This window comes from Xenopus tropicalis, chromosome 6 (genome assembly GCF_000004195.4).
Source record: "Xenopus tropicalis strain Nigerian chromosome 6, UCB_Xtro_10.0, whole genome shotgun sequence".
Taxonomy (NCBI): Eukaryota; Metazoa; Chordata; class Amphibia; order Anura; family Pipidae; genus Xenopus; species Xenopus tropicalis.
The window spans coordinates 65,686,125-65,698,612 of record NC_030682.2 but is presented as its reverse complement, the minus strand read 5'-3'; the positions used below and the strand labels follow the sequence as shown (position 1 = coordinate 65,698,612).

At 38.5% G+C, this 12,488-nt stretch overlaps 1 protein-coding gene across 2 annotated transcripts in view; it reads right to left on the bottom strand.

Moving 5' to 3' along the window:
• Positions 1–12,488, bottom strand: part of LOC100486588 — a 75,927-nt gene that overhangs the window by 49,673 nt on the left and 13,766 nt on the right. For both annotated transcript variants that reach the window (XM_012965507.3, XM_031903762.1), the window contains exons 7-8: positions 8,284–8,406; positions 3,966–4,005 (exon numbers count right to left, since the gene is read on the bottom strand). In XM_012965507.3, the coding sequence (XP_012820961.2) occupies positions 3,966–4,005; positions 8,284–8,406 (163 nt within the window). The remainder of the gene's footprint in view (positions 1–3,965; positions 4,006–8,283; positions 8,407–12,488) is intronic.

The window sequence follows — 12,488 nt, the reverse complement described above, 5'->3', positions numbered from 1 at the left end:
ATTTCTCTTGTAGTACAGTCAAACAAATTGTTAACTATAGAAAGTTTGGCACCATTTGTAAGAAATTGCTCATCTTGGGTGCCTTTATTTTGTTATCTATCAATATATATATATATATATATATATATATATATTTATAAAAGCTTGCAAGGGAACATGATTACTCTTCATGAGTACTTCACAGGGTATTACAGATACTGGAGGATCTTTTTTCCCCATAAAAACAATCAACGCCCCTGAGGCCACACCTTTAGATTAGAGTAACAGAACTTTTATTTGAAGCAGCGTAGGTGGTTATTCACAGTGAGGGCAGTACAGTTGTGAAATGCCCTTCCAAGTGACGTTGTGATGGCAGATTCTATTAATGCCTTGAAGAGTGGCTTGGATAATTTATATAGATACAGTGGTGTGAAAAACTATTTGCCCCCTTCCTGATTTCTTATTCTTTTGCATGTTTGTCACACTTAAATGTTTCTGCTCATCAAAAACCGTTAACTATTAGTCAAAGATAACATAATTGAACACAAAATGCAGTTTTTAAATGAAGGTTTACGTTATTAAGGGAGAAAAAAAACTCCAAATCTACATGGCCCTGTGTGAAAAAGTGATTGCCCCCCTTGTTAAAAAATAACTTAACTGTGGTTTATCACACCTGAGTTCAATTTCTGTAGTCACCCCCAGGCCTGATTACTGCCACACCTGTTTCAATCAAGAAATCACTTAAATAGGAGCTACCTGACACAGAGAAGTAGACCAAAAGCACCTCAAAAGCTAGACATCATGCCAAGATCCAAAGAAATTCAGGAACAAATGAGAACAAAAGTAATTGAGATCTATCAGTCTGGTAAAGGTTATAAAGCCATTTCTAAAGCTTTGGGACTCCAGCAAACCACAATGAGAGCCATTATCCACAAATGGCAAAAACATGGAACAGTGGTGTACCTTCCCAGGCCAAAATTACCCCAAGAGCGCAGAGACAACTCATCCGAGAGGCCACAAAAGACCCCAGAACAACATCTAAAGAACTGCAGGCCTCACTTGCCTCAGTTAAGGTCAGTGTTCACGACTCCACCATAAGAAAGAGACTGGGCAAAAACAGCCTGCATGGCAGATTTCCAAGGCGCAAACCACTTTTAAGCAAAAAGAACATTAAGGCTCGTCTCAATTTTGCTAAAAAAACATCTCAATGATTGCCAAGACTTTGGGGAAAATACCTTGTGGACAGACGAGACAAAAGTTGAACTTTTTGGAAGGTGCGTGTCCCGTTACATCTGGCGTAAAAGTAACACAGCATTTCAGAAAAAGAACATCCTACCAACAGTAAAATATGGTGGTGGTAGTGTGATGGTCTGGGGTTGTTTTGCTGCTTCAGGACCTGGAAGGCTTGCTGTGATAGATGGAACCATGAATTCTACTGTCTACCAAAAAATCCTGAAGGAGAATGTCCGGCCATCTGTTCGTCAACTCAAGCTGAAGCGATCTTGGGTGCTGCAGCAGGACAATGACCCAAAACACACCAGCAAATCCACCTCTGAATGGCTGAAGAAAAACAGAAACATTTTGTGTGACAAACATGCAAAAGAATAAGAAATCAGGAAGGGGGCAAATAGTTTTTCACACCACTGTATATCTGTATAAGTATGTATATATACAGTGGTGTGAAAAACTATTTGCCCCCTTCCTGATTTCTTATTCTTTTGCATGTTTGTTACACAAAATGTTTCTGATCATCAAACACATTTAACTATTAGTCAAAGATAACACAAGTAAACACAAAATGCAGTTTTTAAATGAGGGTTTTTATTATTTAGGGATAAAAAAAATCCAAACCTACATGGCCCTGTGTGAAAAAGTAATTGCCCCCTGAACCTAATAACTGGTTGGGCCACCCTTAGCAGCAATAACTGCAATCAAGCGTTTGCGATAACTTGCAACGAGTCTTTTACAGCGCTCTGGAGGAATTTTGGCCCACTCATCTTTGCAGAATTGTTGTAATTCAGCTTTGTTTGAGGGCTTTCTAGCATGAACCGCCTTTTTAAGGTCATGCCACAACATCTCAATAGGATTCAGGTCAGGACTTTGACTAGGCCACTCCAAAGTCTTCATTTTGTTTTTCTTTAGCCATTCAGAGGTGGATTTGCTGGTGTGTTTTGGGTCATTGTCCTGCTGCAGCACCCAAGATCGCTTCAGCTTGAGTTGACGAACAGATGGCCGGACATTCTCCTTCAGGATTTTTTGGTAGACAGTAGAATTCATGGTTCCATCTATCACAGCAAGCCTTCCAGGTCCTGAAGCAGCAAAACAACCCCAGACCATCACACTACCACCACCATATTTTACTGTTGGTATGATGTTCTTTTTCTGAAATGCTGTGTTACTTTTACGCCAGATGTAACGGGACACGCACCTTCCAAAAAGTTCAACTTTTGTCTCGTCGGTCCACAAGGTATTTTCCCAAAAGTCTTGGCAATCATTGAGATGTTTTTTAGCAAAATTGAGATGAGCCTTAATGTTTTTTTTGCTTAAAAGTGGTTTGCGCCTTGGATATCTGCCATGCAGGCCGTTTTTGCCCAGTCTCTTTCTTATGGTGGAGTCGTGAACACTGACCTTAATTGAGGCAAGTGAGGCCTGCAGTTCTTTAGATGTTGTCCTGGGGTCTTTTGTGGCCTCTCGGATGAGTTGTCTCTGCGCTCTTGGGGTAATTTTGGTCGGCCGGCCACTCCTGGGAAGGTTCACCACTGTTCCATGTTTTTGCCATTTGTGGATAATGGCTCTCACTGTGGTTCGCTGGAGTCCCAAAGCTTTAGAAATGGTTTTATAACCTTTACCAGACTGATAGATCTCAATTACTTTTGTTCTCATTTGTTCCTGAATTTCTTTGGATCTTGGCATGATGTCTAGCTTTTGAGGTGCTTTTGGTCTACTTCTCTGTGTCAGGTAGCTCCTATTTAAGTGATTTCTTGATTGAAACAGGTGTGGCAGTAATCAGGCCTGGGGGTGACTACAGAAATTGATATTGAAAATTGAAATTGATAAACCACAGTTAAGTTATTTTTTAACAAGGGGGGCAATCACTTTTTCACACAGGGCCATGTAGATTTGGAGTTTTTTTTCTCCCTTAATAACGCAAACCTTCATTTAAAAACTGCATTTTGTGTTCAATTATGTTATCTTTGACTAATAGTTAACGGTTTTTGATGAGCAGAAACATTTAAGTGTGACAAACATGCAAAAGAATAAGAAATCAGGAAGGGGGCAAATAGTTTTTCACACCACTGTAAGTGAAGTTTATATTGCTCAACTAACAATATAGAAAATAATTTGGAGTTATTTCTTAGGGTGACAGGTCCCCTTTAATAGAGCTTCTCCAGCAGAATCCTGCATTGAATCAGTTGTTTAAAAGCACAAACAGATACTTAATTTTAAATTTCCCCTGGAGCCATGTTCTTCATTTATTAGGGTGTCACAGCCATGTGCTCTAAAAAATTTGAGTTACACTTTACTAGCGCGCTGAACGTTGGAGTGATATCACCCCCTCCCTTTCCCCCAGCAGCCGATCAGCAGAACAATGGGATGGTGGGAAGGCAGAAAGATAGCACCTCCCTTACACTAGAATTGCTGTAGTGGTAGATATCAAAACAGCACTCAATAGAAAAAAATCCAGGTCCGGCTCATGACTTCTCCATTTACATGGCAATAGAAGAAAATATAGCTTAACTAAAAGCATTTCTAATGTGTATTGCTGACTTCTTCTGGGAGCTCACAATCAGGCACAATGCATTGAGATGTTTGCCTACACACCATTACAAGAAAAATGCATTTGTTGGTTCAAAAATAAAAATTTAAATGGTAGAGTGAATTTTTTGTGCTCGTAAACAGTGTAATTTAGAAATAAAAATGACACCATAACAATCATGATAAAATCCCTTTAAGAAAATACATGCACCTAAAATATACAGGCTTACCATCAAGAAAGCTTCTTGGTTCAAATGATCCTTTAGCAATCTAAGCAGAGAAAAGAAATTGTTAAATTAGTTAATTCTTTATAGGGCATCACACACCAATAAACAATTAAGTTCTTAGTTAAAGGAAAATTATACCCCCAAACAATGTACCTACATTGGATAAAATATATATAAAAATATATATTGGATAAACAAGCTCATATGTAAAACCTTGCTTCATCTAAATAAACCATTTTCATAAAAATATACTATTTTAGTAGTATGTGCAATTGGGTACTCCTAAATTGAAAATTGCCATTTTAAGAATTAAGGGCCACCCCCTGGGATCATAGGATTCATAGTGCACACAAACAAGCTAAGGCACACATACATGCTATGTCACATCAGTCAATTAATGGGTAAAGTTCTGCCTTTTGCTTCCACACTACTTCCTGTTACAGTTAGAGCTGCATTATTTCCTGTCAGGTGATCTCGGAGGGAGCACACAGCCCATCACTAAATGGCGGCTCAAGGGAAAGGGCAATATTTACTGATATATATTTTCCAGTTTGGCAAGATTCTTTAATAGGTCACTTAAAATAATATAAACTGTTGGTTAAGTATTCTGGGGGTATAGTTTTCCTTTAACAATGTTAAGGGCGAAGGCAAATGGAGCTCTTTTTGATGTTTTAAAACCTAAGTAGACTAATTAGCCCAAAAACACAGAACCAATGTACCCCCTTCTATTGACTAACGTATGTACTGGCTACCAGCATATTGGGCAATAGTGACTTTGCCCAAAAGAGTCAATCTTAAAGTGTATGTTCAGCTTAAGATACTGAAAAAGCTTTGCCTGAAGGACCTCTTAAGCCTGTCACCACTATATGTGCTTCAGTCAGAGTGTTTTTCATAGCTTAGTATAGGAAGTAGTGACAGACAGATAAATGCATTTTCACCCTTGCCGTTTTCCCCTTTATGGTAGCAGCTGTCATTATGCCCCGGCAACATTAGCCTCAGCATTTGTTTGTTCACAGCCTGCACAGTGTAAGTGAGTCATAAATAATAGGGAAGCACCAAATTCACTATTTTGGAAACCCCAAATCCTTTGCAAAAGGTTTGGCCGAATACAGAACTGAACCTTAATTTGTATATGCAAATTAGGCTACAGAAGGGTTAACGTGCACACGGCTATAAATTTTAAACTTCTGTGTTTATGTGACAAAAAACCATATGATTTTAAGGATTCGGACGAGAACATGGATTCCCAAATCCTGGATTCGATGCGTCACTAATAAATAAACGTTGATTTAAATATTGTCTGGCACTGAAGTTTTTCATATAGGCCTATTAAGATTTTTAACATAAGGTGTAGGCAATTATTCCCTCTAAAATGCAACTTTTATCCTATTTATGAATTTTCAAAATTTCCTTAAAGCACTTTGTGATGGCAAATAAAAAAGGTGCAGTTTCATGCTCAAGTGAACAAACAACATATAGAAGAATGCATTTTAGCTATTACTCCCACTGAGGGCTTTTGTGATGTTTTAGGGCCACTAGACCATTTCAGTTTTTATTGTTCCTAGCTCATTGTTTTGTACTTTGTATAAACTTTGATTTAAACTCCTCTTTGCGCACTTCTCCTACCTTTACTAACTTTATAAGTACAGGTATGGGATCTGTTATCCCAAAACCCATTACTCAGAAAGCTCAGAATTATGGAAAGCCCATCTCCTATAGACTCCATTTTAATAAAATAATTTGGATTTTTAAAATTGATATCCTTTTTCTCTGGAATAATAAAATAGTGCCTTGTATTTGATCCCAACTAAGATATAATTAATCCTTATTGGATGCAAAACAATCTTGTTGGCTTTAATTAATGTTTTATTGATTTTTTAGTATGGACATCCAAATTACGGAAAGACCCCTTATCCAGAATACCCTTGGTCTTGAGCATTCTGGATAATGGGTCTTATAACTGTACTAATTTTGGCCTAATTTTTACAAGCCATTCTAGTTATTTTTCAGAATTCATGCTTTGTAAAGCTGCAGCCTCTTTTTACTACTGTATATATTTAGAACTCGGATTTTTTTTTTTTTTTTTACTGTCCCACACAGGCAAACTGCATTATTTCTTTCCTGGATTATACATTTTCCCAGAATTTACATTGCTTTGACAAGTTCCCTTGGCGAGCGTCAAAACTAGGCTTGTACTTATATCAAATGTAAAGATAGAGAATAACCATCCATTAATTGTATGTGTGACCTACTGCTAAGGCTCTAAACACACACACACAAAAAATTAGTTCCACACACACAAAAAATTGCTCTATATTCCCTAAACTCTGCCCTATTAAGGCATTTAGCACAATTGTGTGTGTGTATGTTTAAATAAAGTTGCAGATGGGTATATGTATATGTGTTTGTATAATTATACTAACGCATACGTATATATACTTATTAATATATACCTATATTATATAGTTTGATTGTACTAAATTGCTTTTGCACTGAGGGAACTGCTATAGGGATATATATGTACTATGGATTTTATTGGGTTTCAAAAGAAATAAGCACATTATTCACATAATTTTAAACTTTCATATGCTTAGAGTATAATTTTTAAAGAATGTGTAAAAAAATATCTTTATTTATGTGCTTTTACACTACTATACAGTTAATTTTTACACTGATTTATAGTACTTTGAAACAAGAATAATATATACCAGCTGGGGAATTAGGAGTGCATTTTAAAAAGGCACACTTTTGTATTATTATTATATGGTTATATAATCCCCATTGATGGAGTACTAGCTGGTTTATGGGTTCAGAGTTGCAGGTTGTGAGGTTTAGGCCCTGCAAGATATAGATATAAAAGGCAAATTATCCCGACACAATATACTTTGCCCAATAAAGCACCCTATAGCACTTAACTAGTATGCATATCAGTGCAGAGCTTCTCTGGCAGGTGGCAGCGCCTTTTTTGCTGGCCTCTTATACTAGTGCCTGCTCCACCCCACCCAGTAACACTCTAGAAGGCTGTTATTTTTTGTCATGTGTGTTAATTCAGAGGCTTTGGGGTGAAATTCTGTGAACTGTCTCACCCAAATATTTCCTAAAAGGGGTTGCAAAAAGCTGCTCCTCGTAAATTTAATAGAGGAAATTCAGATTTTTAAATGTGGAATTTCAGCACAAATGCAATCTGCACTAGTGCTGCAGATCCCTCTCACCCCACTCGAAAGATGTAAAGTTAGTGGGGGCAGCATCACTTCAGTTGCCTCAGAAAGGCAGCAGGGGATGAAAAGCATAGGAGGTGTCTTACGATTTGGACCATACTCAACATTGTGCTACCTACTTTTATTATATTGTTCAAAAATCCATTTTAATGGAATGGAAATCCCTAAATCCCCCTCCCCTACAATTCTGGGAAAAACCTGGCAAGAGGCTGCCCCAAAAAACGTGATGTAATTTGGGACTCCTGGTTAGCAGCACAGAATGTCTGAACATATTCTTATTCTAATGTGGAGTAATATGATTTGATCCTCTAACTAATGTTTTCCTGTCTTTTATTTGATATTCAATATTAAAAATAAAGCTAATATAAAAAAAAAATGGGGGACATTGCATAGGGAATTTGGAAGAATAAGACATTTGCCGTTTTGTATACATTTTTTTATATTTCTCTTGCACACAATAATGTGTGGAGCTGCTGGTTGGCATGGTATAAAATGTTGGTATTTTATTTCTTTACTGCTGCAAATTGATGTCAGTAAGTCAGCCCCCCCCCCTTCCAGGTCAACATGCACCCGACTCAAGCCCACTGCCAACCCAAAAACCCACCCAACCCAAAGCGCAGTCCTTACTCTTATACCCCCTCCCCACCCCTTTCTGATGTTACTGTGTTTCTGGGTGGGGTGGAGCAGGCACTAGTATAAGAGGCCAGTATTGGAGGGCACTGACATCACAGGTGGGGTGAGAAAAAATCCGGCCTACTACCCACCAGACAAGCTCTGCACCAATATGCATACTAGTCCAGAAGCCTGAAATAGTAGGAGCTTAAATGTTGGACTAAAAGCACATGTGGGCAGATAAACTTATCAGTAAGTAAGAGAAACAGCCAAAATTACCCTGGCTGCCTCCTACTCACTTTGAAAGTTACAGAACCTAAGGGCTTTTGACTAGTTGCAAAAAAGTAAAGAAAGGTGTCTAAACTTGTTTATAAAGTTCTAAATTTTATAATGTTTATACAGTAGAACCCCAATACATTTTCCAGGGGACCGCGCTGGTGTTCTACTGCATCTTGTTTTTTTTTTTTTATAAATAAAACAAAGACTATTACATTTATGCTTTTTCTTCCAAATGTCTTTTCAACTGTAAAGCAGGCATCCTTTAGTTTTTTGTTCTTAGTTGAAGATTTTACTTGAAAGGTGCTGGGAATTCCCAAAGTACTGTGATGTTTACTCTGTTGGAGGGAGGAAGACAAAAAAAAAAATTAACAAGAATTTCTTTCATATATTACTCATCATATGGGACATGCCAAAGATTAACATGCAGTAAAGTTTTTCTACTGTCTACATACCTATTTCTACCATTCTACCAGCATTAAGCAACTCACCCAGTCTATATTAAGTCACCCAAGTCCAACATAAAATAATTCACTTTCAGTTCTTTTTACAGAATAACTAAAAAGGATATTAATACAGGGTAGCAACAGTTTGGCATGTTAATACAGTATAGCTTGGAAAATTGTCTGATATAAACAGGAATAAGGTGCTGCACTCAAATTAAGTTACATTCCTGGACTTTAGGGTTTCCTTGATCCACCAATGCATTTATATAGATGCTTTACCTGGGTTTAATATTTTGTTTTCTTCACACAGTACACCACAATTTCACCCCTAAAATACATTCTTTATATCTATAAATAACGATAGCATGTTTTATACACACTATGCTAGGTGTAAACAGAGACACAGACATTGTAGTATATGGTGGTGTCATCTTAAAGAAAAATGAAACCCCAGCCCCCTAAACTCAGGGGCCCCTAGGCAGCAGCAGACATGTGGAAACTATCTGCAACCTGCTACTGCACAAAGGCAGGCAGCAGCAGACATGTGGAAACTTTCTGCAACCTGCTTACCAGATGACACTAGGCGAAAAAAAAAATCAATTGATTTGGGTGGTTTATTGGCGTTTAGGAACTTTATTGTAACCTGCATTGTTCTTCATTACTTGCCCATGAATATTTTGTGTGCTATAGTTTCATTTGGGGGCCCACAGAGCACATGTGACCTGTGCTCTGATAACCTTCAGTCACTCTTTACTGCTGCACTGCAAGTTGAAGTGATATCAACACCCCTTCCCTTTCCCCCCAGCAGCCGATCAGCAGAACAATGGGAAGGTAGAATGATAGCAGCTACCTGACATCTGTGGTAGAGATCAGAAGAGCACTCAATAGTAAATAATCAAAGTCTGGTTTGGGATTCCTTTCAATTACATGGGAGTAGGAGAAACAATAGATTAGCAAAAAGCAGTTCTAATGTGTAGCATTGGCTCCTTCTGAAAGCTCAGACTCAAGAACAATGCACTGAGATGGCTGCCTGCACACTAATATTACAAATAAAATTCATACATTTAAGATCAACATGTTAAATGGTAGAGTTATTTATTTGCTATGTAAACCCTTAAAAAAAAAAAAAAAAAAAAGCTGCCATGCCCCCTAGATACCACTCCTGTTTTACAAAACTTGGCAGGTTATGTAAAATTTTAATACATTTCAGGGGGTTTTGGGGTATTGTTTTATGTGTTATGACAGTTTTGTTGATGATGGTGAAATTGCCCTTTAAGGGACAAGGAAAGTCAAAATCTATTAAACACACTATTAAATAGTACTACTATTGCTGTGTAAAAATGCTATATTTCTGGCTTGCCTAAATTTTATTATTAAACCAATAAAATTCCCAATTAAAGTGCCCCCTCCCACTTTGGGGTCGTCCAACAAATGTCGCTGTTTCATTTGGGGTGATCCCATGATTATGTTATTCAAGTTTGGGGGGGGGGGGTGTAGCTTCAAAGGTGTAAGAGTGGCAGCAGTTTGAAAATCTTCCCTGTTAAAGTCAATGGGAAAATTGGAGTATTCGGAGCGGCGCCACAAAAAGATGGGGGGCGGGATCGCTTAGAAAAGCACAAGCAACCTGCTCTGCTATAGGGCGAAGAAGTGTAGAGAGTTTGGGTGTTGTACCCTTAAAACTGTAGAAGGAGAAGCGTTTAGAAAATGGGGGGGCTCGAAGAAGAAGAAAGTAGAAAGAAGATAATAGAAAGAAGAGGAAGAACTAGAAAGGGAAGTTTGAGAACAAACTTCATGTTGGGTTGAAAGTCACTGAATGGGCTCTGCCCACTTTCTCTGACCATGGACCACAGTTATATAGTAAAAACCACTGGTGGTTTTTCTAACCTTGAGTTGAAGTCACCCAGTGACAAACAGTGGGCACCCTGGCATAAATAGTGTGAGAATGACAGCATTTTAAATTTAAACCAATAAAATTCAATGGATGAAATCTGATTGGCTGTTAGTGGCCCAACCCACTTTTCCTATTTTTGAACTGCAGTCCCCCAGTGACCAACTTTGCAAATTTTGGGGACTCAGGCATTGTGAGGCTGACAGCATTTTACACTTCACCATTGTACCATTACCATAGTAAATAGGTGAAATGTTATTGGCTGTTTATTGGCTCCGCCCACTTTTTTCTAACTTGAAATGGCAAATACCCAGTGACTAACTCTGGAAACTTTAACAACCCTGGAATTAATATTTAAATAATGGCAACAGTTTAAATATAAAAAAAATTAAATCTAATGGGTGAAAATGGATTGGCTGTTGGTGGCTCCTCCCACTTGTTCTAACCCTGAATATGTAGTCATCCAGTCACTGACTGTGAAAAGTTTGGGAACCCTGACATAAATAGTGTGAGAAAAGCAGCATTTTAAATTTAAACCAAAAAAAATCAATAGGTGAAGTCTGATTGGCTGTTGGTGGCTCCACCCACTTTTTAAAACCTAAAAATGCAGTCCCCTAGTGACCCTGGTGTTAATACTGTGAGAATGGCAGCAGGTTGAATTTCCCCTTTGAAAATCAATAGTTAAAATCTGATTGGCTGTTGGTGGCTCCACCCACTTTTTCTAACTCTGAACCGCAGTTACCAGGTGACTAGCTCTGCAAAGTTTGGAGACCTTAGTATTAATATTTAAAGAATGTCAGCAGTTTAAATTTAAACATATGAAGTCTATAGGTGAAATCTGATTGGTTGTTGTTGGCCCCGCCCACTTTTCTAAACTTGGAACATAGTCACCCAGTGACAAACTGTGCAAAGTTTGGGGACCCTGACATTAAACTTCTGAGAATGGCAGCAGTTAAAATTTCCCCACTGATAACAATGAAAGAAATGTGATTGGCTTTTGGTGGCCCCGCCCACTTTTTCTAACCTTGAGTATGAAGTCACGCAGTGACTGACTGTGCAAAGTTTGCGAACCCTGACATCAAACCAATAAAATTCAATAGGTGAAATCTGATTGGCTGTTGGTGGCCCTGCCCACTTTTCAAAACTAAAACTGCAGTCCCCTAGTGACCAACTGTGAAAAGTTTGGGGACCCTGGTGTTAATTCTGTGAGAATGGCAGCAGATTGAATTTCCCCATTGAAAGTTAATAGGTAAACTCTGATTGGCTGTTGGTGGCTGCGCCCACTTTTTTTTACCTTGAACCACAGTTACCTGGTGCCTAACAATGCAAAGTTTGGGGACCCTGGTGTTATTACTGTGAGAATGGCAGCAGGTTGGATTTCCACCAAGTCAATAGGTAAAATCTGATTGGCTGTTCACAGCTCCGTCCACTTTTGGGCATCCAACAATCATCATATTTTCATTCAGGCTGACCCCATGACTGTGTGATTCAAGTTTGGGGAGTGTAGCCTCAAAGCTGTAAGATTGGCAGCAGTTTCAATTTTCCCATAAAAGTCAATGGGTAAAATTTGATTTGCTGTTGTTGGCCCCTCCCACTTTGCGGTTTTAAAAAAAAAAACCAAAAAAAAAAAACTTGAATGCGTAGTAACCCAATGACTGACTGCACAAAGTTTGGGAACTCTGGCATCAAACCAATAAAAATCAATAGGTGAAATTTGATTGGCTGTTGGTGACTCCGCCCCCTTTTCAAATCTATAACTGCAGTTCCCCAGTGACCAAGTGTAAAAAGTTTGGGGACACTGGTGTCCCATCTGATTGGCTGTTCACAGCTCCTCCCACTTTTGGGCATCCAGCAATCATCATATTTTCATTCAGGCTGACCCCATGACTATGTGATTCAAGTTTGGGGAGTGTAGCCTCAAAGCTGTAAGATTGGCAGCAGTTTCAATTTTCCCATTAAAGTCAACAGGTGAAATTTGATTGGCTGTTGTTGGCCCCTCCCACTTTGGGTCATCCAACAAATGTTGCTGTTTCATTCGGGGTGACCCCATTATTATGTTATTCAAGTTTGGGGGGTGTAGCTTCAA